Genomic DNA, 26,869 nt, shown 5'->3' on the forward strand with positions numbered 1-26,869 from the left:
ATGAGTCAAGTAGATAAAGGTTTTCAAATATGTATGTCAGAATTCTAGTGGCTGACAAAAATATCTCACAGACCAGGGAGTGTCAGGTGGAAGGCAAGTAGGGATCCAGAACTTTCATCTTAACTTGAACTCACAGAACATTCATCATGTTATATTTTGAGCTTATGGATAATTTTACTTTTGAAAAAGGGTTACAGCTTAGATGATATCTATATTTCTTTCAGTTCCCATTTAACAGGTGAGACAACTAAGGCATACTGATGACAAATATCCCAGACAAGGTCTGACGTGGACAACACAAAGGACTTCGGGGAACTTAGGTCTTGTTAGGTTCTTCCTCAGAGAGGCCCACCATCAACTAAAATGCATAGAAGTCTACAAAATGCATACAAGCATAGAAAAGTCACAGCTGTAAGAAAGAAAGCACATGGCAAAAAAGGCAGAGCTTATCTCATTTTAACTTAATTTCAATCAATTAAAATTTTTTGAATATGGAAAGGAAATCAAAGTATTTACCTCTTCTGGAAATTCTTCACTCACCAGAGACATAATCAGTGATGTCTTCCCAACTCTAGCTGTGAAAACAGAAATCGTTACTTTAATAAAGTGTTTAGTTCTATATAAGCTCAAATTTAACAACCACAAGGGGAAGTCTTTTATTTTTAGTTAAAATCAAAATTTAGTACAATACTTAAAAGTAGGGGCTGGAGGCCAGCGCTGCTGCTCACTAGGCTAATCCTCCGCCTGTGGCACCAGCACACCGGGTTCTAGTCCCAGTCGGGGCACCGGATTCTGTCCCAGTTGCTCCTCTTCCATTCCAGCTCTCTGCTGTGGCCCGGGAGTGCAGTGGAGGATGGCCCAAGTGCTTGGGCCCTGCACCCCCATGGGAGACCAGGAGAAGCACCTGGCTTCTGGCTTTGGATCAGCGCAGTGCGCCGGCCTCAGCAGCCACTACGGGGTGAACCAACAGAAAAAAGGAAGACTTTTCTCTCTCTCTCACTGTCCACTCTGTCAAAAAAAAAAAAAAAAAAAAAAAAAAAAAAGTAGGGGCTGACACTCTGGAATAGCAGGTTAAAGCCCTGGCCTGCATTGCCAGCATCCCACATGGGTGCTGGTTCGAGTCCCACTGCTCCACTTCCAATCCAGGTCTCTGCCATGGCCTGGGAAAGCAGTGGAGGATGGCCAAGTGCTTGAGTCCCTGCACCCACGTGGGAGACCCAGAAGAAGCTCCTGGCTCATTGCTTCAGATCAGCTCAGCTCTGACCACTGCGGCCATTTGGGGAGTGAACCAGCGGATGGAAGACCTCTCCCTGTAACTCTTTCAAATAAATAAAATAAATCTTTAAAAAAAATACATAGAAGGTTATCTTTTTTTCTGCTTAAAAATACATATTTATTGCTTTTAAAAATTACAAAAATACATATTTTAAAAATAAAAATTTTCTGGCTGGCGCCACAGCTCATGTGGATAGTCCTCTGCCTGTGGCACCGGCACCCCAGGTTCTAGTCCCTGTTGGGACACCAGATTCTGTCCTGGTTGTTCCTCTTCCAGTCCAGCTCTCTGCTGTGGCCTGGGAGTACAGTGGAGGATGGCCCAAGTGCTTGGGCCCTGCACCCACATGGGAGACCAGGAGAAGCACCTGGCTCCTGGCTTCGGATCAGCGCGGTGTGCCAGCCACAGCAGCCATTGGGGGGTGAGCCAACAGAAAAGGAAGACCTTTCTCTCTGTCTCTCTCTCTCTCTCACTGTCCACTCTGCCTGTCAAAAAAAAAAAAAAAAATTACTTCTTTGAGAGACAGAGAGACAAGAGTGACAGCTCCCATTTGCTGGTTCAATCCCCACACACTTGCAATTGCTGGGGCTGGGCCAGGCCAAAGACAGGACTTGGGAACTCAATCCAAGTCTTCCACTTGAGTGGCAAAGGATGCATCTGCTTTGAGCCATCACCTGCTGCCTCCCAGGATCTATGTGAAGGAAGCTGGAATCAGGAACAGAGATGGGTAATACATGTGGGCACTCCAAGATGGGATGCAGGCATCTCAACCGCTGGGTCAAACATCTTCCCTGTACTATCACTTATTAATTAATCTCCTAAGAATGAACATTTGGATTGTTTCCAAGTTCTCACTTTTAGAAACAATGCTGCACTTAGTATTTTTACAGGATAAATTCCTTAAAACAGAACTCAAGGTACCATGCATGATCTTTCTTCAATTGATATTGTCAAGTATTTCCAATACAGAATAAACAAATTTACATCCTCAGTAACAGAAATCAGAGTACCTATTTCTCTATATCCTTAAATTATTTGTTTTTTTTTTTTTTTAGAGTATTGTATTTAAACGGTTTAAAGGAAATTTTTCTATTGCATTTTTTTTTAGTAATTTTTTTTTAAGATTTGTTTGGGCACTGACATTGTGGCATAATGGGTAAAGTTGCCACCTGTGATGCTGGCATCCCATATGGGCACTGGTTAAAGTCCTGGCTACTCCACTTCCCATCCAGCTCTCTGGTAATGGCCTGGGAAAGCAGCAGAAGATGGCCCAAGTACTTGGCTCCCTGCACCCACATGGGAGACCTGGAAGAAGCTCCTGGCTCTTGCTTCGGACTGGCCCAGCTCAGGCTGTTGCAGCCATTTGGAGTGTTGCCAGAGGATGGAAGATCTCCCTTTCTCTCTCTCTGCAACTCTCCCTTTCAAATAAATATATAAACCTTTAATAATAAAAAAATTTGTTTGAAAAGTGAAACAACAAAGAGATAGGGAGAAACAGATCTTTATCTAGCTACTAGTCCATTCCCCAAAAGGCAGCAACATCCAAGTCTGGGCCAGCCTGAAGCCAGTAGCCAAGAACCTTACTCTGGTCTCCCACAGGGATGGCAGGACCCCAAGCACTTCGGCCATCATCTACTGACCTCCTAAGATGACCAGATTGGAAGCAGAGTAGCCAGGACTTGAACTAGCACTCTGATATGGGATGCTGATGTTGCAAGCTGCAGCCCAACCCACTGTACCACAACACTGGTTCCTTAGTAATTTTTTTTAACATACTAACTTTAAAAATCATAATCTTCACTCTGAAATTTTACTTCTGTTCCCATCATTTTTCTGATCTTCATCATTAGTATTATGGGATCAGCGTTGTGGGTGCAACAGGTCAAGCCACCATCTGCAACGCAGTCATTCTACATGAGTGCTGGTCTGAGCCCCAGCTTCTACTTTTGATCCAGCTCCTGGCTAACATGCCTGGGAAAAACAATAGAAAATGGCCAGAGTGCCTGGGCCTCTGCCAGCCACATGGGAGACCTGGATGGAGTTCTAGGCTCCTGGCTACGGTGTGGCCTGGCCTGGCCGAGACTGGGCCATCTGGGAAGTAATCAGTGGATGGAAGATCTCTCTCTCTCTCTCTCTCTCTCTCTCTGTCTTCCTGTCTCTCTGTTAACTCTGCCTTTCAAATAAACTAAATCTTAAAAAAAAAAAAAAAAAAAATGGGGGGACCAGCATTGTGGCGTAGCAGGTTAAGATGCCGCCTACAGTGCCAGCTTCCCATATGGGTGCCGGCTTGAGTCCCAGCTGCTCCACTTCCAATCAGCTCCCTTCCAATGCATCTGGGGACAGCCCAGTTGCTTGGGCCCCTGCACCTATGGTGGAGACCAGAAGAAGCTCCTGGCTCCTGGTTTCAGCCAGCCCTGTCATTGAGGCCATTTGGGGAGAGAACCAACGGACTGAAAATTCTCTGTAACTCTACCTTTCAAAGAAGTAAAGTAAAACTTAAAAAAAAAAAAATCAGGATTGTTAGATAATGAACTGCTTATCAATTAAATTTTTTTGTGATTCTAAAGGAAAACATAGCAGCATATTATAGTTTCCAGAAGTAAAGTCTAAATAGAAAGAACTGGGAAATGTAAAGGGAAGAAAAGTCACAGTCCTTTGTTAAATTACTGAAAAAGCGAACTTAAATGTCAAGATTCTGGAGAGGCCAGCGCCACAGCTCACTAGGCTAATCCGGGTTCTAATCCCGGTTGGGGTGCTGGATTCTGTCCCGGTTGCCCCTCTTCCAGTCCAGCTCTCTGCTGTAGCCCGGGAAGGCAGTGGAGGATGGCCCAGGTCCTTGGGCCCTGCACCTGCATGGGAGACCAGCGGAAGAACCTGGCCCCTGGCTTTGGATCGGCGCAGCACGCCAGCCATAGCCACCATTTTGGGAGTGAACCAACAGAAAAGGAAGACCTTTCTCTCTGTCTCTAACTCTGCCTGTCAAAAAAAAAAAAAAAGACTCTGGAGAAATAATGAATGGCTAGGACACAGGAAGCAGAGTGCAGAAGAAACATCTTGAAGTGCATGCTATGAACAACTGAGTACTACTGCTGCAGGGACAGACTAGATGGTTTAACAGGTGTCTCTCAGCTCTGATTTCTACAGACCTCTTAACTGATTTATGTGAGAAGTGTTGGGCCTTTATCAAGAGGTTGACAATAAGGTGACATTCACGGCATTCCAACCCCATCAGTGAAGCCAGAGTCCATTATCACAGAACTGCCAGATCCTAATCAACAATATCAGCTTATTCAGCTCGCTGCAAACTTTCAGATGAGGAGCCTGGGACCCAGAAACAATGATTTTCTCAAGCCCTCACTACAAGAGGCAGGCCACCACTTGGGACACACACATCCCACACAGGAATGTGCAATTTCAGTCCTGGCTACTCCACTTCTAGTCTAGTTTCTTGCTAATGCACATTCAGGGAGAGAGCAAATGATGGCTCAAGTATTCTGAGTCCCTGTCACCCATGTGGAACACCCGGACACAGTTCCTGGCTCAGCCTGCTATTTATTGCAGGCATTGGGAAAAGAACAAACAGATGGAAGATACCTCTCTTTCTTCCCTCCTCCCCCTGCCTTGTAAGTAAACCTTAAAACACACACACACACGTGCATACATACATACACATGCAGAGGCCAGCATGGTGGCAGAGTGGGTTAAGCTGCCCACTGCTTACAATAGAAACAGCTTATATCAATGTGCACCTGTGAGTCCCAGCTGCTTCACTTCTTTTTATTTCCCTGCTTCGCTTCTGATCCAGCACCCTGTTAAGGTGCCTGGGAAGGCAACAGATGATGGCCCAAGTGCTTGGCCCCCGCAACCCATGTGGGAGACCTGATGGAGTTCTTGGCTCCTGGCTTCAGCATGGCCCAGACCTGCCTGTTGCAGTCATTGGGGAGTGAACAAGCAGCTGGAAGATCGATCGCTCTCTCTCTCTCTCTGTCTCTTCCTGTTGCCCTGCTTTCCAAATAAATAAATAAATCTTAACAAACCAAACATAAGGGGTCGGCATTGTGGCATAGAGGGGTAAGCCACTGTCTATGATGCTGGCATCCCATATGGGCGCCGTTCAGTGTCCTGGCTGCTCCACTTCCAATCCAGCTCCCTGCTAATGCACCTGGGAAAGGAGTGGAAGACGGCCTAAGAGTCTGGGCCCCTGCATCCGGAGACCCAGACAGAAGCTGTGTGGGAGCAAACTGTTGAAATCTTTACTTAATGTATGCTAAACTGATCTTCTGTATATAAAGAGAATCGAAAATGAATCTTGATATGAATGGAAGGGGAGAGGGAGTGGATAAGGGGAGGGTTGCGGGTTGGAGGGACGTTATGGGGGGGAAGCCATTGTAATCAATATTCTGTACTTTGGAAATTTATATTCATTAAATAAAAGTTAAAAAATAAATAAGTAAATAAGCGAAAAAATTCACTAAAAGATTAGTTGCAGACCCAAGAACATAAACCATCTCCTGATGGTCAAGCTAGTGTTCTTTCTCATGCCATATTTTAAAAATACTGCTAACACAAGCTAATGATATAGAAAGGAAATGGTGACTCCCACAGTTAGCATGCATCACATACACAAACACTGTGTAGGTTAACTAAAATATTCACTGACTCATTGGTGACTGATTCAGCAGCTCTGGCTAACTTTTACTGTTTTTAACTTATTTTTAAAAAAATTTTCAGACAGAGGAATTGCAAAAATAGTACAAAGAATTCATATCTATCCTTTACCTAGATTTCCTCTATATTAACATTTTACTATATTTGCATTATTCTCTTTCTCTGCCTTTACATACAAATATAAAAACATTTGATTGTAATGTGTCTTAGTGTATATATTCTAAATGCAAGATGATTCTCTTCCATGACCAAAGAGTAGGAAATTCACACCACTACACTACAATCATCCAATCTGTGGAACTCATCAACTTATCATGTGTCCCACTACTATCTTTTAGAGGAAAAAAATGTTCTTTCTAACTCAGAATAAAATGCTACATTTGGCTGTTATGTCTCTTCACCCTCCTGTAATCTGTAAGTTTCTAAATCTTTGTCTTTTATGGTCTTGAAATTTTTAAATGTCCTTGTATTTCTGGCAGGAATACCCCCAAAACATTATTATGTCCTTCTTAGTATACCATGGCAGACAGCAGCTGACTGGTACCTTGTTAGCATGATGATGTGGGTAAGATGGTGTCTGCCAGGTTTCTCCACTGTAAATTTTTATTTTCCCAGTTATAATTCATAACTATCTTATGCAGCAATAATTTGAGAAAATGTAAACCCTCTGTTTCTCATTAAATTAAAAAAAAAAAAGGATTTATTTATTTACTTGAGAGGCAGAGAGAGAAAGTCTTCATCCACTGGTTCACTCCCCAAATGGCCACAATGGCCGGAGCTGTGCTGAGCCAAACCCAGGAGCCAGGAGCTTCCTGGGTCTCCCACGCAGATACAGGAGCCCAAGGACTTTGGCCATCTTCTACTGCTTTCCCAGGCCATAGCAGAGAGCTGGATTAGAAGAGGTGCAGCTAGGACTTGAACTAACACCCGTATGGGATGCTGGTGCTGCAGGCAGATGCTTAACCTACTATGCCACAGTAGCCTCTCGAGAAATTTAGCTTACCAGCTTTAACACCCATTGGTGATCCTTGCCCGAAACAAACACTGCAGTACCAGTTGCTGAATAGTGACTTATTCTTGGTTAAACATTTTATTTATTTATTTGAGAGGTAGTTACAGAGAAACGGAGAGAGCGCGAGCGAGCGAGAGTGAAAGAGCTAGCTTCCACTCCCTGGTTTCTCCCAAACTGGTCACATGGCTGGAGCTGGGCCAATCCGAGCCAGCAGCCAGGAGCCAGGAGCCAGGAGCCAGGAGCTTCTTCTGGGTCTCCCACATGGGTACAGGGGCCCAAACACTTGGACCATCTTCTACTACCTTCCCAGGACATAGCAGAGAGCTGGATGGGAAGAGGAGCAACTGGGACACAAATTGGTACCCATATGGATGCGAGCACCGCAGGCAGAAGCTTAGCCTACTATGCCCCAATGCTGGCAACTGAATAGTGGCTTTCTATCAGTACTTTTTTATACTACTTTGCAGGCTCTTTTTTTTTTTTTTTTTTTTTTAAGATTTATTTATTTATTTGAAAGTCAGAGTTACACAGAGAGAGAAGGAGAGGCAGAGAGCTACTGGTTCACTCCCCAGTTGGCTGCAATGTCCTGAGCTGGGCCGGTCTGAAGCCAGGAGCCAGGAGCTTCCTCCGGGTCTCCCACACGGGTGCAGAGGTCCAAGGACTTGAGCCACCTTCCACGGTTTTCCCAGGGCATAGCAGGGAGCTGGAATAGCTGGGTCTTGAATTGGTGCCCTTATGGGATGCTGGCACTGCAGGCTGCGGCTCAACCCACTATGCCACAGCACCAACCCCCTCTGTAGGCTCTTATAAGGAAAAGTTTTCCCTTCTGATTTATGTACGTGCATAACATTAATAGATGAATATAGACTCATGGATTGCTATATTATTCTACTATTTTATGAATTATAACCTCTAACCATCATAATATGGAAGCTCAAATTGTTCTACTCTACTTTTAAAAATGCATTTATGCAGGTATAAATAAATATGTACTGTATGAGCCTACCTGATAAATAAATATCTATGTGAATATTTTTAAGACCCTGGAAGAATATATACACCAGTAGTGGTTATTTCTGAAGTAAAAGCAATTGCAGGGGTGAGTGTTCAGCACAGTGGTTAGGATTCCACTTGGAATGCCTGCATCCCCTACTGGAGTACCAAAGTCTGTGCTAATGCACATCCTGGAAGGCCACAGTTTAATAGCTCAAGAATGTGGGTCCCTGCCTACCATGTGGGAGTTCTGAGAGTTCCAGGCTCCTGGCTTCAGCCTGGTCTAACCCTGGCTATTGTGGACACTTGGGGAGTGAACCAGCAAATGAAGATCTCAGTCTATCTCTCTTTTAAATAAAATGAAAGTAAATTTAAAGTTGTTTAAATAATTGTAATTTTAGTGGTTTTTGCATTTCTTCTAAGTTTTCTTTAAAGATTTATTTATTTATTTGAAAGTCAAAGTTACACAGAGAAAGGAGAGGCCGAGAGAGAGAGGGGTCTTCCATCCGTTGGTTCACTCCCCAGTTGGCCACAACGGCTGGAGCTGCGCCAATCCAAAGCCAGGAGCCAGGAGCTTCTTCTGAGTCTTCCCATGTGGGTGCAGGGGCCCAGGAGTTGGGCCATCTTCTACTGCTTTCCCAGGCCATAGCAGAGAGCTGGATCAGAAGTGGGGCAACTGGGTCTCAAACCGGCACCCATCGCCCTTATGGGATGCCCGCCCTTATGGGATGCCAAAGGTGGTGGCTTTACCTGCTACGCACAGCATTGCCCTCCCCACCAAGTTTTCAAAAACAAACATAATTTTTGCTACTAGAGAAGGTACTGTTTTTTTTTTAAGGCGAGTGCTTTTATTTTTAAATTTTTTAAAGGTTTACTTATTTATTATTTGAAAGGCAGTGTTACAGAGAAGCAGAGAGAAAGGTCTTACATCCACTGGTTCACTCCCCAAATGGCTGCAATGGCTGGAGCTGAACTGATCCAAAGCCAGGAGCCAGGAAGGAGCTTCTTCCAGGTCTCCCATGCAGGTGCAGGGGCCCAAGGACTTTAGCCATCTTCGACTGCTTTCCTAGGCCACAGCAGAGAGCTGGATGGGAAGTGGAACAGCCAGTTTCGAACCAGTGCCCATATGGGATAACAGCACTGCAGTTGAAGGCTTTACCCACTATGCTACAGCACTGGCCCCTATTTGGTTTTAACATTATTTTTGTTTTATTTGAGAGACAGAGATGGAGAGAGAGAGGCCTCCCATCTGCTGGTTCCTTCCCCAAATGACTGCAGTTGCAGGGGCTGGGCTACAGCAAACCTGGGGGCCAGGAATTCAATCCAGGTCTCCCAGGTGAGTGGCAGGAACCCAATTACTTTAGCCATTATTGCAGCCTCCCAGGGTACACACTAGCAAGAAGCTGGAATCAGGAGTCAGAGCTTGGTGTTGAATCCAGGTACTAAGATATGCGGACATAGGTATTTTAATCAGACCCTTAGGATCCAGCAATGTGAAGCAGTGGGTTAAGCTGCCCCTGCAATGCCAGCATCCCATATGGATGCAGGTTCAAGTACCAGATGCTCCACTTCTGACCCAGTTCCCTGTTAAAGACCTGGGAGGGCAGCAGAGGATGGCCCAAGTGCTTGTGCCCCTGCCACCAGTGTGGAGATTAGGATGGAGTTCGGCCTCCTGGCTTCAGCCTAGTCCAGCTCTGGCCAGTGTGCCACTTGGAGACTAAATCAGTGAATGGAAGATCTCTTTCTCTCTCTGTGCCTTTTATATCAATTTTTTTTTTTAAATCACCACCTTTATGGCTACCTAAAGCCTGCTCTGAAAAGTACTACTTCGAAGGTAATTTTGGTAATAAATATTGGCACGTTCTAAATTTACAGGTGGCAACTGAAACTTAGCTAGACATTCTTTCATGCCTTGGACAAATATTTCTTGAGCACTTCTATATGGCAAGCACTATTCCATGTCCTGGGGATATCATTTACCAAGGCCACTAGGTCTTCCCTACTTTTACAGAGAAGCTATTCTAATGGATTTAGGCACTTATCACCAATAATATTAGCACTTTTTCTATGTACCAAGTTAAAAAAGAAAAGTTTATGGGTGAACATTTGGCATAGCAGTTAAGTTACCACTTGAGATGCCTACATCCCAAACTTGAGGGCCTGGTTTGAAAAAGAACTTCTAAGATCAATCCCATTCATAATAGCTACAAAATATTTAAATACCTTGGAATAAATTTAACCAAGGACATTAAAGATCTCTATGATGATAATTACAAAACATTAAAGTAAGTAATAGAAGACAAAAAAGTGGAAAAATCTTCCATGCTTATGGATTGGAAGAATAACATCTTCAAAACGTCCACACTACTGAAATCAATTTATAGATTCAATGCGATACCAATCAAAATACCAACAACATTCTTCTCAGATCTAGAGATAATGATGCTAAAATTCATATGAAAACACAAGAGACTACGAATAGCAAAAGCAATTTTAAACAGCAAAAACAAAGCTGGAAACATCATACTACCAGACCTCAAGACATATTACAGGGCAGTTATAATCAAAACAGCCTGGTACTGGCACAAAAACAGATGTTTAGACTCAAGGAGCAGAACAGAAACCCCAGAAATAAATCCACCCATCTACAACCAACTTATCCTTGACAAAGAAACAAAAACCAACTCCTGGAGCCAAGACAGTCTCTTCAACAAATATTGCTGGGGAAACTGAATTTCCACATGCACAAGTATAAAACAAGACCCTACCTCACACCTTACACAAAAACCCACTCAAAATGGATCAGAGACCTAAATCTATGACAGGATACCATCAAATTACTAGAGAACATTGGGGAAACCCTAAAAGACACTGGCATAGGGAAAGACTTCTTGGAAAAGACCCCAGAAGCACAGGCAATCAAAGCCAAAATTAACAAATGGGATTACAACAAACTGAGAAGCTTCTGCACTGCAAAAGAAACATTCATCAAAGTGAAGAGGCAACCAACAGAATGGGAGAAAATATTTAAACAATGCTCAACTGACAAAGGACTAAATTCCAAAATCTATGAAGAACTCGAGAAACTCAACACCAACAAAACAAACAATCCAATTAAGAAATGAGCAAAGGGGCCAGCGCCGTGGCTCAGTAGGCTAATGCTCCGCCTTGCGGCGCCGGCACACCGGGTTCTAGTCCCGGTTGGGGCACCGGATGCTGTCCCGGTTGCCCCTCTTCCAGGCCAGCTCTCTGCTGTGGCCAGGGAGTGCAGTGGAGGATGGCCCAAGTCCTTGGGCCCTGCACCCCATGGGAGACCAGGATAAGCACCTGGCTCCTGCCTTCGGATAGGCGCGGTGCACTGGCCGCAGCACGCCAGCCGCGGCGGCCATTGGAGGGTGAACCAAAGGCAAAGGAAGACCTTTCTCTCTGTCTCTCTCTCACTGTCCACTCTGCCTGTCCAAAAAAAAAAAAAAAAAAAAAAAAAAAAATGAGCAAAGAAACTGAACAGACATTTCTCAAGAGAAGAAATTCAAATGGCTAACAGACACATGAAAAAATGCTCAGGATCACTAGCCATCAGGGAAACACAAATCAAAACCACAATGAGGGGGGCTGGTGCTGTGGTGCAGTGGATTAACGCCAGGGCCAGAAGTGTTGGCATCCCATATGGATGCCTGTTCGAGACCCAGCTGTTTCACTTCTGATCCACCTCTCTGCTATGGCCTGGGAAAGCAGTAGAAGATGGACCAAGTCCTTGGCCCCCAGCACCCACATGGGAGACCTGGAAGAAGCTCCTGGCTTCAGATCGGCGCAGTTCCGGCCATTGCGGCCAATTGGGGAGTGAACCAACGGATGCAAGACCTCTCTCTCTCTCTCTCTCTCTCTCTCTCTCTCCGGGTGTGTGTGTGTGTGTGTGTAACTCTTTCAAATAAATAAATAAATCCTTAAAAAAAAAAAACACACAATGAGGTTTCAACTCACCCCCATTATAGTGGCTTTCATACAGAAATCAACAAAGAACAAATGTTGGGGAGAATGTAGAAAGAAGGGTTACTTAATCCACTGTTGGTGGGAATGTAAACTGGTACAGCCACCGTGAAAGATAGTATAGTACAGTATAGAGATATCTCAGAAAGCTGAATATAGACCTACCATATGATCCAACCATCCCACTCCTGGGATTTTATCCAAAGGAAATGTAATCAGCATATAAAAGAGTAATCTGTACCTGCATGTTCATTTCAGCTCAATTTACAATGGCTTGGATGTGGAATCAACCTAGATGTCCATCAACTGAAGAGGCTAAAGAAATTATGGTATATATACTCTATGGAATACTACACAGTGGTAATATATATATATATATATACACACAAATATGAAATACTGTCATTTGCAACAAAATGGATGCAACAGGAGACCATTATACTTAGTGAAATAAGCTACTCACAAAAGGACAAATATCATATGTTCTCTCTGATCTGTGGTAACAGAGTATTTAAAATGTAATCTGTCAGAGGCTGGCACTGCAGCTCAAATCCTCCGCCTGTGGCACCAGCACCCCGGGTTCTAGTCCCAGTTGGGGCGCTGGTTCTGTCCCAGTTGCTCCTCTTCCAATCTAGCTCTCTGCTGTGGCCCGGGAGTGCAGTGGAGGATGGCCCAAGTGCTTGGGCCCTGCACCCCCATGGGAGACCAGGAGAAGCACCTGGCTCCTGGCTTCGGATCAACGCGGTGCGTCGGCCACAGCGGCCATTGGAGGGTGAACCAACAGAAAAGGAAGACCTTTCTCTCTGTCTCTCTGTCTACTCTGCCTGTCAAAAAAAAAAAAAAAAAAAAAAAAACACGAGACAAAAAACTGCCATGAACAAGACATGGATCAAGCACTATGTTTAGTTACCCTATTAAAAATTGTTAGAAGCTACAGAGGAGGTGGGGAAAAGAGGGTGGACAGGGAAGATACCTACTTCTCCCAGAAGTCTAAACATAGCGGGAAATCAAAAGGCTCATTTAAATAAACACAACCCATAATTTGGTCTCCAGGAAGGAAAAAATAATAATCTGTGATCCAATTAAAACATGTGCATTCTTCAGCAGTGTTTGCCTGAGTAATACCCAGGCAACCTTCCAACGTATCACCAGTAGTCCCCTGAAGAACTTCCTAGACCTCCTTGATGAAAATGTGATTGCCTCCCACCAGCTCCTAAGCATCTCCAGAGAGATTAAGGAACAAGTGCTTCACTATCATCCACAGAGAATGTGTTAAGGGCAGAAAATGCATTTTTGTTCAGTGTGGAATTCCTAGCTCCAAGCAAGTCACACAGCACTCAGTAAACACAGCTGTAGAGCTTACTGGGTAAGAGCACAGATGTGAAATTCAGGAAACTGGCTGGTTATTTCTGAGGGAAGAAAAGGCAGCAAAATGAGAAGGGAGCCTCACCTGATCAGCTATACATCTTAATTTGGGTAATGGGAGTTTGTTATATTATCCTGTTCCTTTTACATAAATATTTCGCTAACAGAAGACAAACACCAGCTTTGGAACCAGGTAAAACTGGACTAAAATCTTAGTTCCAGCACTTACCAGCCATGTTTCCTCGGGCAAATCACTAAGCCTCAGTTTGTTCATCTACAAAATTCAGTACTGATTAGTCTCAAAGAATTAAGAGGATTAAGATGGCAGCTGTACAATGCTTGGCATAACACTAACACACATTCAGTAGACAAATGGCGGCTGTGATGATGACTTCAAGTCTGAATTAAGGGGGTGAAGTCAGCACTGGCCTGGGCCAGATAATCTGGTTCAGCAACCAGCTTTAGCCATTAACAGTATGACCTTGAGTCGTCTCTTTTTCTAGGCCTCAATTTTCTCAACCGTTAAATCAGTTTTTAAAAAGAAAAAGAGGCCTCGATACTCTGTAAATGCTCATCTTGTATGATGAAACTACCAGATGGCACACAGATCTGGTGGCTGGCATTTAGCACCACAGTAAAGACACCACTTGAGATGCCCACACCCATATCAGAGTGCCTGGGTTCACAACCCAGCTCCACTTCCAATCCCAGCTTCCTGATGATATGCACTTTGGGAGGTAGGTGATGGCGCAAGTGGTTGGGCCCCTGCCACCCATGTGGGAGACCTGGATTGAGTTCCAGGCTCCTCGCTTCAGTTTGCCCCACTGTTGCAGGCACCTGGTAAGTGAATCAGCAGGCAGGAGATCCTTCTCTCTCTTTCTGCCCTTCAAATGGAAATATACTTCTTAAAACTTAAAAAAAAAAAAAAGACTTGCAACCCAAGAAAAAGTGCACATCACATTAGGTAAAACAGTATGCTAAAAATGACAGACAGATCCACAAACTGTATGTTCCAACTGGATATGGGAAAGGGATTTGGCAGAACATTTGTCCATCTACAAGAACAAAGTATGCACCAAGCCAATGTGGGGTTTGAGGAATTTCCAGAACTTGTCAACTTATATGTATCATTATCTAAGCTTTTTTCCTTAAATCCTCCATCATGGCCTTTCTTAAAGTCCCAGCAATCCCAACCTTTCAGCTAACTCAGATAATATTCTTTTAACATTCATAATAGCCCATTCTAACTCCACTGACTATGCATAATGGAAGCAAAACAATCTTTTTTTTAAATTTTACTTATTTTTTGACAGGCAGAGTTAGACAGTGAGAGAGAGAGAGCGACAGAGAGAAAGGTCTTCCTTTTCCGTTGGTTCACCCCCAAATGGCCATTATGGCTGGCGTGCTACACCGATCCGAAGCCAGGAGCCAGGTGCTTGCTTCTTCCTGGTCTCCCATGTGGGTGCAGGACACAAGGACCTGGGTCATCCTCCACTGCACTCCCGGGCCACAGCAGAGAGCTGGACTGGAAGAGGAGCAACCGGGACAAGAACCTGGGGTGCTGGCGCCACAGGCAGAGGATTAGCCAAGTGAGCCACGGCACCAGCTGCAAAACCATCTTAAATGAGCCACACCACTGTAGTACCAAGAAACTTAGAACTCGGTGCCAGTGCTATGGCGTAGTGGATAAAGTGGGTAAACCTGTGATGCTGGCACTCCATGTGAGCACCGGTTTGAATCCTGGCTGCTCCACTTCTGATTCAGCTCCCTGCGAAAGTACCTGGGAAAGCAGCAGAGGATGGCCCAAGTGCTTGGGTCCCTGAACCCATGTGGGAAACCTGGAAGAAGCTCCTGGCTTTGGCCTGCCCTAGCCCTGACTATTGTGGCCATCTGGGAAGTGAACCAGCAGAGCGAAGATCTGTCTCTCCCACTCTCTCTATAATTCTAACTTACAAATAAATTTTGTTTTAAATAAAACACATTCTTTTTTTAAAAAAAGATTTACTTATTTATTTGAAAGGCAGAGTTAGAGAGGCAGAGGCAGAGAGAGATGGTTGCCAATCCAAAGCCAGGAGCCAGGAGCTTCTTCCAGGTCTCCCACATGAATGTAGGGGCCCAAGGACTTAGGCCATCCTCCACTGCTTTCCCAGGCTATAGCAGAGAGCTGGATTGGAAGTGGAGAAGCTGGGGCTCAAATCAATGCCCATATGGGATGTCAACACCACAAGCGGTGGCTTTACCCACTACGCCACAGTGCCAGCTCCAAGTAAATACATGTTTAAAAAAAAATACTCCACCATTCTTCCTCACTGCTCATTGTTAAGACTCACTAGAAGCCAGCGCCGCGGCTCAATAGGCTAATCCTCCGCCTAGCGGCACTGGTACACCGGGTTCTAGTCCCGGTCGGGGCGCCAGATTCTGTCCCGGTTGCCCCTCTTCCAGGCCAGCTCTCTGCTGTGGCCAGGGAGTGCAGTGGAGGATGGCCCAAGTGCTTGGGTCTTGCACCCCATGGGAGACCAGGAGAAGCACCTGGCTCCTGCCTTCGGATAGGCGCGGTGCGCCGGCCGCAGCGTGCCAGCCGCGGTGGCCATTGGAGGGTGAACCAACGGCAAAGGAAGACCTTTCTCTCTGTCGCTCTCTCTCTCTCACTGTCCACTCTGCCTGTCAAAAAAAAAAAAAAAAAAAAAGACTCACTAGAGAGACCAGCACTGTGGTGTAGCGGGTAAAGCCTCGCCTGCAATGCTGGCATCCGATATGGGTGCTGGTTCGAGTCCCGGCTGCTCCACTTCCCATCTAGCTCTCTGCTATGGCCTGGAAAAGCAGCAGAAGATGGCCCAGGTCCTTGGGACCTTCACCCACATGGGAGACCTGAAGGAAGCTCCTGGCTCCTGGCTTCAGATTGGCCCAGCTCCAACCATTGCAGCCATTTGGGAAGTGAACCAGCGGATGAAAGACCTACCTCTCCCTCTGCCTCCCTCCCTCTCCCTCTGCCTCCCTCCCTCTTTCTCTCCCTCCCTCCCTCCCTCCCTCCCTCTCCGCCTCTCTGTAACTCTGCTTTTCAAATAAATAAATAAATCTTTGAAAAAAGGAGACTCATTAGAACAACTTTGCCTGGTCATAGTCTCCTCCACTTTTCCCACAGAACTCCTATGTCTCCAGTGATATGTTCAAAGTAAAAAGACCAATTATATGAGGAAATTCAGATTTCTTCAGAGCTCAGCTCATTAGTCTGAAGGGCAGTTTTGGCTGCCCATGCAGCAGCAGGCTTCTGCCAGAGTACAAATCTGCCACCAGGTCAATTCTAACAGGGCTAGCCACAGACAGAAAAAGCAAATAGAGAGAGGAGGTACCGTAAAGACTGCAATAAAAGAGCCTTCCTTAGGGACCAGCATTGTGGTGTAGTGGGTAATACTGCTGCCTGCAATACCAGCAACCCATATGAGCACCAGTTTGAATCTCAGCTGTTCCACTTCCAATCCAGCTCCCTGCTAATGTGTCTAGGAAAGTAGAAGATGGCCCAAGTTCCTAGGCCCCTGCACCCACGTGAGAGATCTGATGCAGTGCCTGGCTTTGACCTGGCCCAGCACTGGCTCTTGAGGCCATTTATGGAGTGAATCAGCGGATGGAAGATCCCTTTCTCTTATTCTGCCTTTCAAATAAATAAATATTTTAAGAGCTTTCCTTATGTTTGAACATACAAACATACAAGACAGTGTACCAAAGATAAGTCACTTCATTATTTACATCTATTACTACCTTGTGAAGTGTGATATTTTTATTTATTCATATCCTGACTCATCTGGAAAAGAATCTGAGGCAATTTAGCATTCATTACAGTACAAAAATTCCATCTAGCCTATGAATTCTATAATGAAAGAGCTTTTAAAAATCCAAGAATCTCTTTGATCTCTTCCACATAAAAATACAATGAATCTGAACCACATGAAAATCCAAGAATGGCATCATGAGCGTTGTGGTGCTGTGGGCTAAGCTGCTGCTGGGGAACCCTGCATCCCAAATAAGAGCGCCAGGTCGAGTCCTAGCTTCTCCATTTCTGATCTAGCTTCCTGCTAATGCACACCCTCGAAGGCGGTTCAGTACTTGGGCCCCTACAACCCACGTAGGAGACACAGGTAGAATTCTGGGCATTAGCAGGAGGCTGGAGTCAGAAGCCAAACTAGGTGCCCTAATGTAGTGGGACATGGGCTTCTTAACCAGTGTCTTAATTACTTGGCTAAATGCCCACCCCAAAAATTATTTCCACTAGGAAAAAAATTATTATACTAATTATATTTCAAATTATAAAGATTATAGTACATAATTTTAAAGTTATGACAAAATTATAAGTTTATATAATATGTAAATGTTTGCTATATATACAATCTATTTGATATAAATAGGATAAATAACTATCCTGCTAGTCAGCCATCTCATGTTTTCTATTTCTTCTATTTTTCATGAGAAATATGAAAGCAAATTTTAAAAACAAAAAGCAAGGCCATGATTATCCCCAAGGACAGAAGGTCTCTGATCCAGTTCAACACAACATGCTACAGCTCTGTCTACAACTCCATGCTTCTAAGTAGGTCATGCATGGAAAACATCATTCATCACTACAGAACAAATTATCTAGATTTACTCAGGCTACAGATTTCTTTGTCTTTTCATCACATCTTTTGAACATCTAGTCCCAAATGACAGCAAATTCTTAATATGCATGAGGCAGAAATAACATTCTCTGGTTTCAATTACCACCCCACCAGCCATATTGGCTGTTTTTCTTGATAACAAACACGCCTTGTTTCAAGTGGCAAAAGAAACTATTCTTCATTCCTGACTGCTTTATTAAGAAGCCTTGTTGGCTCTTCCTAAGTCACTGTAATTAGAATACACTGGGGGGGAAAGGATGATTATGGAGTTCTATTTTTAACTAGTAAACTTTAGGATTTGGAGAAATAACTAAACATTGTAACAAAGAATTCATTGATCACATGCAGATGTTGTGGCCTGCAGGGTAAACGCTGTCAGTTATAAACTATCCATCTTCTTCAAACCAGATCAACTTGGAGACTAGATTTCAGTTCATATCTGAGCATGATGTAGAATAGACTGTGCACATCTTTGACCATAGAGTATCACCTGGGTAGTAAATACAGTATAATGAAACTGGCATAATTTAAATACTATCCCATGGGGCTGGCACTCTGGTATAGCAGGTAAAGCCACTGCCTGTGGCACTGGCATGCCATATGGGTGCCGCTTCAAGTCCCAGCTGCTCCTCTTCGGATCCAGCTCTCTGCTATGGCCTGGGAAAGCAGCAGAAGATGGCCCAAGTGGTTTGGCCCTGTATATGTGTGGGAGACCCAGAAGAAGCTCCTGGCTCCTGGCTTCAGATTGGCACAGCTCCAGCCGTTGCGGCCATTTGGGGAGTGACCCAGTGGATGGAAGACCTCTCTCTCTCTGTGTCCCTCTGTCTGTAACTCTACCTCTCAAATAAATAAATATTTTTTAAAATAAAAAAATACCACCCCAACAAAGACCAGGATAGAAAGTAATATAGCTTTAAAATGAGCTTAGAAAGTTGCTTTGTAAAATAAATGTCAGATATACCTGAAGAGCCTTTCTCCAGTCCTTTCAATCTTCTATACAGCCTCTGGTGCTGCAAGAAGCTGATCTCTTTTCTATTTTTTTAAGATTTTTATTTATTTATTTATTTTTAATTTTCATTTATTTGACAGGTAGAATTATACACAGTGAAAGACAGCTACAGAGAGAAAGGTCTTCCTTCCGTTGGTTCACCCCCCCAAATGGCTGCTACAGCAGGCGCGCTGCGCCAATCCGAAGCCAGGAGCCAGGTGCTTCTTCCTGGTCTCCCATGTGAGTGCAGGGGCCCAAGCACTTGGGCCATCCTCCACTGCCTTCCCAGGCCACAGCAGAGAGCTGGACTGGAAGAGGAGCAACCAGGACTAGAACCGGCACCCATATGGGATGCCGGTGCCACAGGCAGAGGATTAACCAAGTGAGCCAAGGCACCAGCCCCTAAGATTTTTATTTATTTGAAAGGCATAGGCAGAGAGAGAGAAGTCTTCTATCAAGCTGTTTCACTCCCCAGATGGCCATAATGGCCAGAGCTGGGCCAATCAGAAGCTAGAAGCCAGGAGTTTCTTCCAGGACTCCCACAAGGGTGCAGGGGCCCAAGGACCTGGGCCATTTCTACTGCTTTCCCAGGTCATCAGCAGGGAGTTGGACTGGAAGTGGAGCAGCCAGTACTTGAACCAGCACCCATACGGAATGCTGGCACTGCAGGCAGCAGCTTTACCTGCTAAGCCACAGAACCGGCGCCAAGAACTGATCTCTAGGCAAGGGAAATAATATACAGCAGCCAAGAAATGAAACATACCTGGCCTTGCCACTATAAGTCATTGGTCTCTTTTACTGCCAGAACACAGGACTCTCCCAGACAAAGCTAAGGAAACTGAACTAGAGAATGGATGAATGCTGACTCTTCAAAACCTGACAATAACCGCATCAGACTGGACTTAAGAAAGGAAAATAAGCACATTTTTGTGATTGAGAGGAGTGGTTTAGAAAACAAAGAAAGTCTAAATAAACTCAACCAGCTTGAATTCATTCATTCTTTCTTTTTTTTTTTTTTTTTTTTTTTTTGGACAGGCAGAGTGGACAGTGAGAGAGAGAGACAGAGAGAAAGGTCTTCCTTTTGCCGTTGGTTCACCCTCCAATGGCCGCCGCGGCCGGCGCGCTGCGGCCGGCGCACCGCGCTGATCCGATGGCAGGAGCCAGGAGCCAGGTGCTTTTCCTGGTCTCCCATGGGGTGCAGGGCCCAAGCACCTGGGCCATCCTCCACTGCACTCCCTGGCCACAGCAGAGGGCTGGCCTGGAAGAGGGGCAACCGGGACAGAATCCGGCGCCCCAACCGGGACTAGAACCCGGTGTGCCGACGCCGCTAGGCGGAGGATTAGCCTAGTGAGCCGCGGCGCCGGCCCTTCATTCATTCTTTCAACAACTACTTCCCTGCCTACTTTTATGCTAGGCCTGTAGGAGCTGCTAGAGATTTAGCAATAAACAGGACAAATCGCTGGCCTGCTTCCTTTCTAGCCCAAAAGATAGAAAAACAAATGGACAATCATGCACAGTAATGGGGAAAATGTCTAGGTCAGGGCCTACTTGTAGGGAAACTGCAATGAAGGAGGGAGTGGTATGAAAGCAAAACAGGGCCAGACTGTGGATAGCCTTCTCAAGCCAGCATTAAAAATTCTGGACTTGGGGCCAGTTTATGGGTGGGTGGGTAAAGCCACCACATGCAATGCCAGCGCCCCACATGGGCGCTGGTTCGTGTTCCAGCTATTCCACTTCCGATCCAGCTCCCTGTGTTTGGGCCCCTGCACCCATGTGGGAGACCTGGAAAAAACTCCTGGCTTCGGCCTTGCCCAGCGCAGGCCACGGTGGCCATCTGGGGAGTGTACCAGAAGATGGAGGATCTCTGTCTCTCTGTTTCTCCCTCTCTCTGTAACTCTTTCAAATAAATAAATCAATCTTCAAAAAAAAAAAATTGGACTTCATTTCAAGTAAAATCAAAAATCACTGAAGAATTTTTGAAGTTGGTAACAGATTTTTTTTTTAAAGATTTATTTTAGAGACCGGCACTGTGGCGTAGTGGGTAAACCCTCTGCCTGACATGCCTGCATTTCATATGGGCACTGGTTCAAGTCCCGGCTGCTCCACTTTGGATCCAGCTCCCTGCTAACAGCCTGGAAAAGCAGCAGAGGATGGCCCAAGTCCTTGGTCCCCTGCACCCACATGGAAGACCTGGAGCTCCAGGCTCCTGGCTTCAGATCAGCCCAGCTATGGCCATTGTGGCCATTTGGGGAATGAATGAGCAGATGGAAGACCTCTCTCCCTCTCTGTAACTCTGCCTTTCAAATAAACAAACAAGGCCAGAGCCGCGGCTCACTAGGCTAATCCTCCGAGTAGGCTAAGCCTCCGCCTGTGGTGCCGGCATCCCACATGGGTGCTGGTTCACGTCCTGGCTGCTCCACTTCTGATCTAGCTCTCTGCTTATGGCCTGGGAAAGCAGTGTAAGATGGCCCAAGGGCTTGGTCCCATGTACCCACGTGGGAGATCCAGAAGCTCTTGGCTCCTGGCTTCAAATCGGCCCAGCTCTGGCGGTTGCAGCCATTTGGGGAGTGAACCAGCAGATGGAAGACCTCTCTCTCTCCCTCTCTCTGTAATTCTTTCTCTCAAACAAATCAAATCTTTTAAAAAGAGAGAGAGAGAGAGAGAGAGGAAAAGATAGAGATCCTCCATCCACTGGCTCACTCCACAAATGGGTGCAACAGCCAGGGGTAGGCCAAATCAAAGCCAGGAACAAGGAGCTTCTACCGGGTCTCCCATGTGGGTGCACAGACCCACGGACTTCAGTCCTCCTCCCCTGCTTTCCTAGGTGCACCTGCAGGGAGGTGGATCAGAAGTGGAGCAGAAGGGACTTAACTGGCAGGTTGCAGGCGGCTGTTTAACCCTGCTCTGAGATTTTTTTTTTTTTTTTTTTTTTTTTTTTTTTGGACAGGCAGAGTGGACAGTGAGAGAGAGAGACAGAGAGAAAGGTCTTCCTTTTTCATTGGTTCACCCCCTAAAGGCCGCTGCAGCCAGCGCGCTGTGGCCGGCACAACACACTGATCCAAAGCCAGGAGCCAGGTGCCTCTCCCAGTCTCCCATGCGGGTGCAGGGCCCAAGCACTTGGGCCATTCTCCACTGCCCTCCCGGGCCACAGCAGAGAGCTGGACAGGAAGAGGGACAACCGGGACAGAATCCGGCACCCGGACCAGGACTAGAACCCGGTGTGCCGGCGCCACAGGCGGAGGATTAGCCTAGTGAGCCGTGGTGCCAGCCTGAGATATTTCTTAAAGATGACTCTGCCCAGGCCAGCGCCGCGGCTCACTAGGCTAATCCTCCGCCTAGCGGCGCCGGCACACCGGGTTCTAGTCCCGGTCGGGGCGCCGGATTCTGTCCCGGTTGCCCCTCTTCCAGGCCAGCTCTCTGCTGTGGCCAGGGAGTGCAGTGGAGGATGGCCCAAGTGCTTGGGCCCTGCACCCCATGGGAGACCAGGAAAAGCACCTGGCTCCTGGCTCCTGCCATCGGATCGGCGCGGTGCGCCGGCCGCAGCGCGCCGGCCGCGGCGGCCATTGGAGGGTGAACCAACGGCAAAGGAAGACCTTTCTCTCTGTCCTCTGTCTCTCTCTCTCACTGTCCACTCTGCCTGTCAAAAAAAAAAAAAAAAAAAAAGATGACTCTGCCTGGGGCAGGTTTCTGGAATAATTAATCCACTGCTTGGGACCATATCCCATGTTGTGGTGCCTTGTTCAAGTGCTGGCTACTCCATACTTCCTATTCAGATTGCTGCTAATGTGCAACCTGAGAGATAATGGACCATGGCCCAAGTACTTGAGTTCCTATCATCCACAAGAGAGACCTGGTTTCAGCCTGGCCTGGTTTCAGCCAAGAACCCCATCCAGGTCTCCCACGTGGGTAGCAGGGGCCCAAGCACTGGAGCCATCCACTGCTGCTTTCCCAGGAACATTAGTAGGTACTAGACTGGAAGCATAGAAGCTGGAACTCAAACCAGTGCCACACCAGCCCCGCAATTCATTTTAAAACCATGACTTCATTAAACTAAAACTACCTTGCATACTTTTAATATAGCTATATGATTTAGACAAAAAAGTAGTAAGATTCTTGTTACTTTATTGTAACAATGATATATGTAAAGCATTTGTACAGCAAATCTAGTTAAATATAAATTCTGGACAACAAATTTAATGAGAACTGATGACTTAAAGAACTAAGCTTTATGTCACTGCATTGTTAAAGATTTTTTAAAATTTTGTTTCACTTAAAGAACAGTTATTGACTTTTGATTGGCCTGAATGGTATTTGCTGTATTCAACAATTAAGATACATTCACTAGCCAGTACTATGGCACAGCGGGTTAACACCCTGGCCTGAAGCACCGGAACCCCATATAGGCACCGGTTCGAGACCCGGCTGCTCCACTTCCCATCCAGCTCTCTGCTGTGTCCTTGGAAAGCAGTAGAAGATGGCCCAACTCCTTGAGCCCTTGCACCCATGTGGGAGACCCAGAAGACGCTCCTGGCTCCTGGCTCCTGGCTTCGGATTGGCACAGCTCCGGCCATTGTGGCCAATTGTGGAGTGAACCAGCGGATGGAAGACCTATCTCTGCCTCTCCTCTCTCTGTGCAACTCTGACTTTCAAATAAATAAATAATCTTTTTAAAAAATGGATACATTTATTTAAAACACTTTGGCTTTCTCTACAAATATACCTCAAAATTTATACACAGCCTAACTTCTCTGATTTAAGCTCTAAATACACATCAAGCAATCAGTTAGCAATAAAACCTGGGTGGACCAGAAGTGAGCCAAGAAAAGATCCCTTTTACCTTAACAGTGCAGTGTAACACTGTAGCCACCAGAATGTTGAAACCATTCTCAACTAGTTCAGCCCTTCAGAGAATGAAGCTGCTACTGCATGGTTCAGGCACCAGGACAGCAATAAGACAGATTCTACAACAATACCAGAGATGATGCTCTTTTTTCTTTGTTTCTCCACTTCTCCTTAGTTAACCATCTTACAACAACTGAAAACTAGACTTGCTTAAATGAGAATTAACTCAAATCATCACCACTGTTTTCTAGTATCTGTGGTGTAGATAAACCCATGTATCAGACTAGCATTAAAATAGTATCAGCCGGCGCCGCGGCTCACTAGGCTAATCCTCCACCTAGCGGCGCCGGCACACCAGGCTCTAGTCCCGGTCGGGGCGCCAGATTCTGTCCCGGTTGCCCCTCTTCCAGGCCAGTTCTCTGCTGTGGCCAGGGAGTGCAGTGGAGGATGGCCCAGGTGCTTGGGCCCTGCACCCCACGGGAGACCAGGGTAAGTACCTGGCTCCTGCCATCAGGTCAGCGTGGTGTGCCGGCCGCAGCGCGCCGGCCATTGGAGGGTGAACCAACGGCAAAGGAAGACCTTTCTCTCTGTCTCTCTCTCTGTCCACTCTGCCTGTCAAAAAAAAAAAAAAATAGTATCTAGTCTGACGCCAATGTTGCAGCCAACCAGGTTAACCTGGGAAGCTGGCATCCCTTATGCGTAATGGTTCAAGTCAGGCTGCTCCATTTCCCATCCAGCTCTGCTAATGCACCTGGGAAAGCAGCAGCAGATGGCCTAAGCCCTTGGGCCCCTGCTCTCATGTGGGAGACCTAGATGGAGTTTCAGGCTCCTGGTTTCAGTTTGGCCCAATCCTGGCCATTGTGACCATTTAAGAAATGAACCACTGGATGGAAGATTCTCTCTCTCTCTCTCCCTTTCTCTGTTAACTCTGCTTTCAAGTAAATAAATAAACTTTTAAATGAAAAAAAAAAATAGTATCTAGCCACACTTACATTTACCTAGCATTTAAAGTGCTCCAGCTATGCTACCAGCTATCAAATATTTACATTAAATCCCAGAAAGTAAAGTCTAAAGCATTTCCCCTAAAATACCAACCTTTAATATAATGAAAATTATATTTCAACTATAATTCAATATATGGTATTATAATTCAATATATGGTATATGGCCTAAATGCTCTTTTTAAAAGACTTATTTGTTTATTTGAAAGGCAAGTTACAGAGAAACAGAGGGAGGGAGGGAGGGAGGGAGAGGGAGAGGGATGAGGGAGAGGGAGAGAGAGGAGAGGAGAGAGAGGAGAGAGAGAGAAGAAATCTTCCACCCATTGGTTCACTCCCCAAATGGCCAAAACAGATGGGGCTGGGTCACACCAAAGCCAGGAGCCAGGATTTTCATCCAGGTCTCCCACATGGGTGCAGGGGACCAAGCACTTGGGCCATCTTCTGCTGCCTTCCCAGTCACATTAGCAAGGAGCTGGATAGGAAGTCGAGTAGCCGGGACTCAAACTGGCGCCCACGCGGGATGACAGCCGGCAGTGCAGGTGGAGATTTAACCTATGCCACATCACGGGTCCAGCCTGAAAGCTTTTATTTATTTATTTGAAATTCAGAGTTACAGAGAGAAGGAGAGGCAGAGAGAGAGATGGAGGTCTTCCATCCACTGGTTCCACTCCCCAATTGGCTGCAACAGCCGGGGCTGCGCCGATCCAAAGCCAGGAGCCAGGAGCTTCTTCTGGGTCTCCCATGTGGATGCAGAGGCCCAAGGACTTGGACCATCTTCATCTGCTTTCCCAGGCCATAGCAGAGAGCTGGATTAGAAGAGGAGCAGCCGGGACTCGAACGGGCGCCCCTATGGGATGCCAGCACTGCAGGTGGCAGCTTTACTGGCTATGAAACAGCGCTGGCCCCTGAAAGCGTTTAACAAAAGTATATTCCGGGGGCCAGCTCCGTGGTACAGTAGGTTAATCCTCCACCTGCAGTGCCGGCATCCCATATGGGCACCGGGTTCTAGTCCCAGCTGTTCCTCTTCCAATCCAGCTCTCTGCTGTGGCCTGGGAAAGCAGTAGATGGCCCAGGTCCTTGGGCCTCTACACCCACCTGGGAGACCGGGAAGAAGCACCTGGCTCCTGGCCTCGGATCGGCGCAGTTCCAGCCGTTGCAGCCATTCAGAGAGTGAACCAACGGAAGGAAACCTCTCTCTCTGTCTCTACCTCTCAAATAAATAAATAAAAATCTTTAAAAAAAAAAAAAAAGTATATTCCTCAAAAACTACGGCTTTCTGTCAAGTATCCTTGATCTGAAAACTTGTATAGACAATATTATCAACTCTCTTATTCTCTTTTATTTCCAAAAAACATGACTTGTAATTTTTTAACAAATTTTGAATTTTTTAAATGTATGCCTAAATAATAGTGTTAACAATTGAACTTAAATTTTATTTAAATATTTCACACACTAATTATGTGTACTTACTAAGAGTAAAGCTAAATCCCAAACATAGGACCTTTCTCTTTTTAAAATTTGTATGAAAATTATTATACTATAAAACTATCTTATGACCAGTTACAGAACGCATTTTTTAATAAAATAAATAAATTAATGAATATTTATTTATTTAAAAGGCAGAGTTAGAAAGAAAAGGAGAGATCATCCATCTGTTGGTTTTTCCCCAAATGGTCACAAACCAGGAGCTCTATCAGTCTTCCACGTGGTGGACAGTGCCCAAGCACTTGGGCCATCTTCCCCTGCTTTCCCAGGCAGATTAGAAGGGAGCTGGATAGAAGTGGAGCAGCCAGGACTGAACCATTGCCCATATGAGATGCCAGCTTCGCAGGTGGTGGCTTAACCTGCTCCACCACACACAGGCCCCTACAGGTGAGTTTTTAAAATAGGTCATCTAGTCACTTTCCCTACCTTGCTCCAACCCATCAGCATGAATCACATTTCAAACACCACCTCCCAAACTTTGTTAAGTAAATACATGCAAAATACAGATTTGTTAAGTAAATACATGCAAAATACAGATTAAAATATAGTTAAAGGGGCCTGCGTTGTGGCACAGCTGGTTAAGATGCAGCCTGCAACACCAGCATC

The 26,869-nt window shown here is 45.7% G+C and overlaps 1 protein-coding gene across 10 annotated transcripts in view; it reads right to left on the reverse strand.

Annotated features, from left to right (window-relative positions):
- Positions 1 to 26,869, reverse strand: part of RHOT1 (ras homolog family member T1) — a 93,186-nt gene that overhangs the window by 64,761 nt on the left and 1,556 nt on the right. For all 10 annotated transcript variants that reach the window (XR_011383573.1, XR_007911262.2, XR_011383574.1 and 7 more), the window contains exon 2: positions 517 to 575. Coding sequence is in view for 6 of the 10 variants with exons in the window: in XM_051824636.2 (XP_051680596.1) it covers positions 517 to 575 (59 nt within the window). In the remaining 4 variants the exon portion in view is untranslated. The remainder of the gene's footprint in view (positions 1 to 516; positions 576 to 26,869) is intronic.

Source organism: Oryctolagus cuniculus, chromosome 17 (genome assembly GCF_964237555.1).
Source record: "Oryctolagus cuniculus chromosome 17, mOryCun1.1, whole genome shotgun sequence".
NCBI classification, from domain to species: Eukaryota; Metazoa; Chordata; class Mammalia; order Lagomorpha; family Leporidae; genus Oryctolagus; species Oryctolagus cuniculus.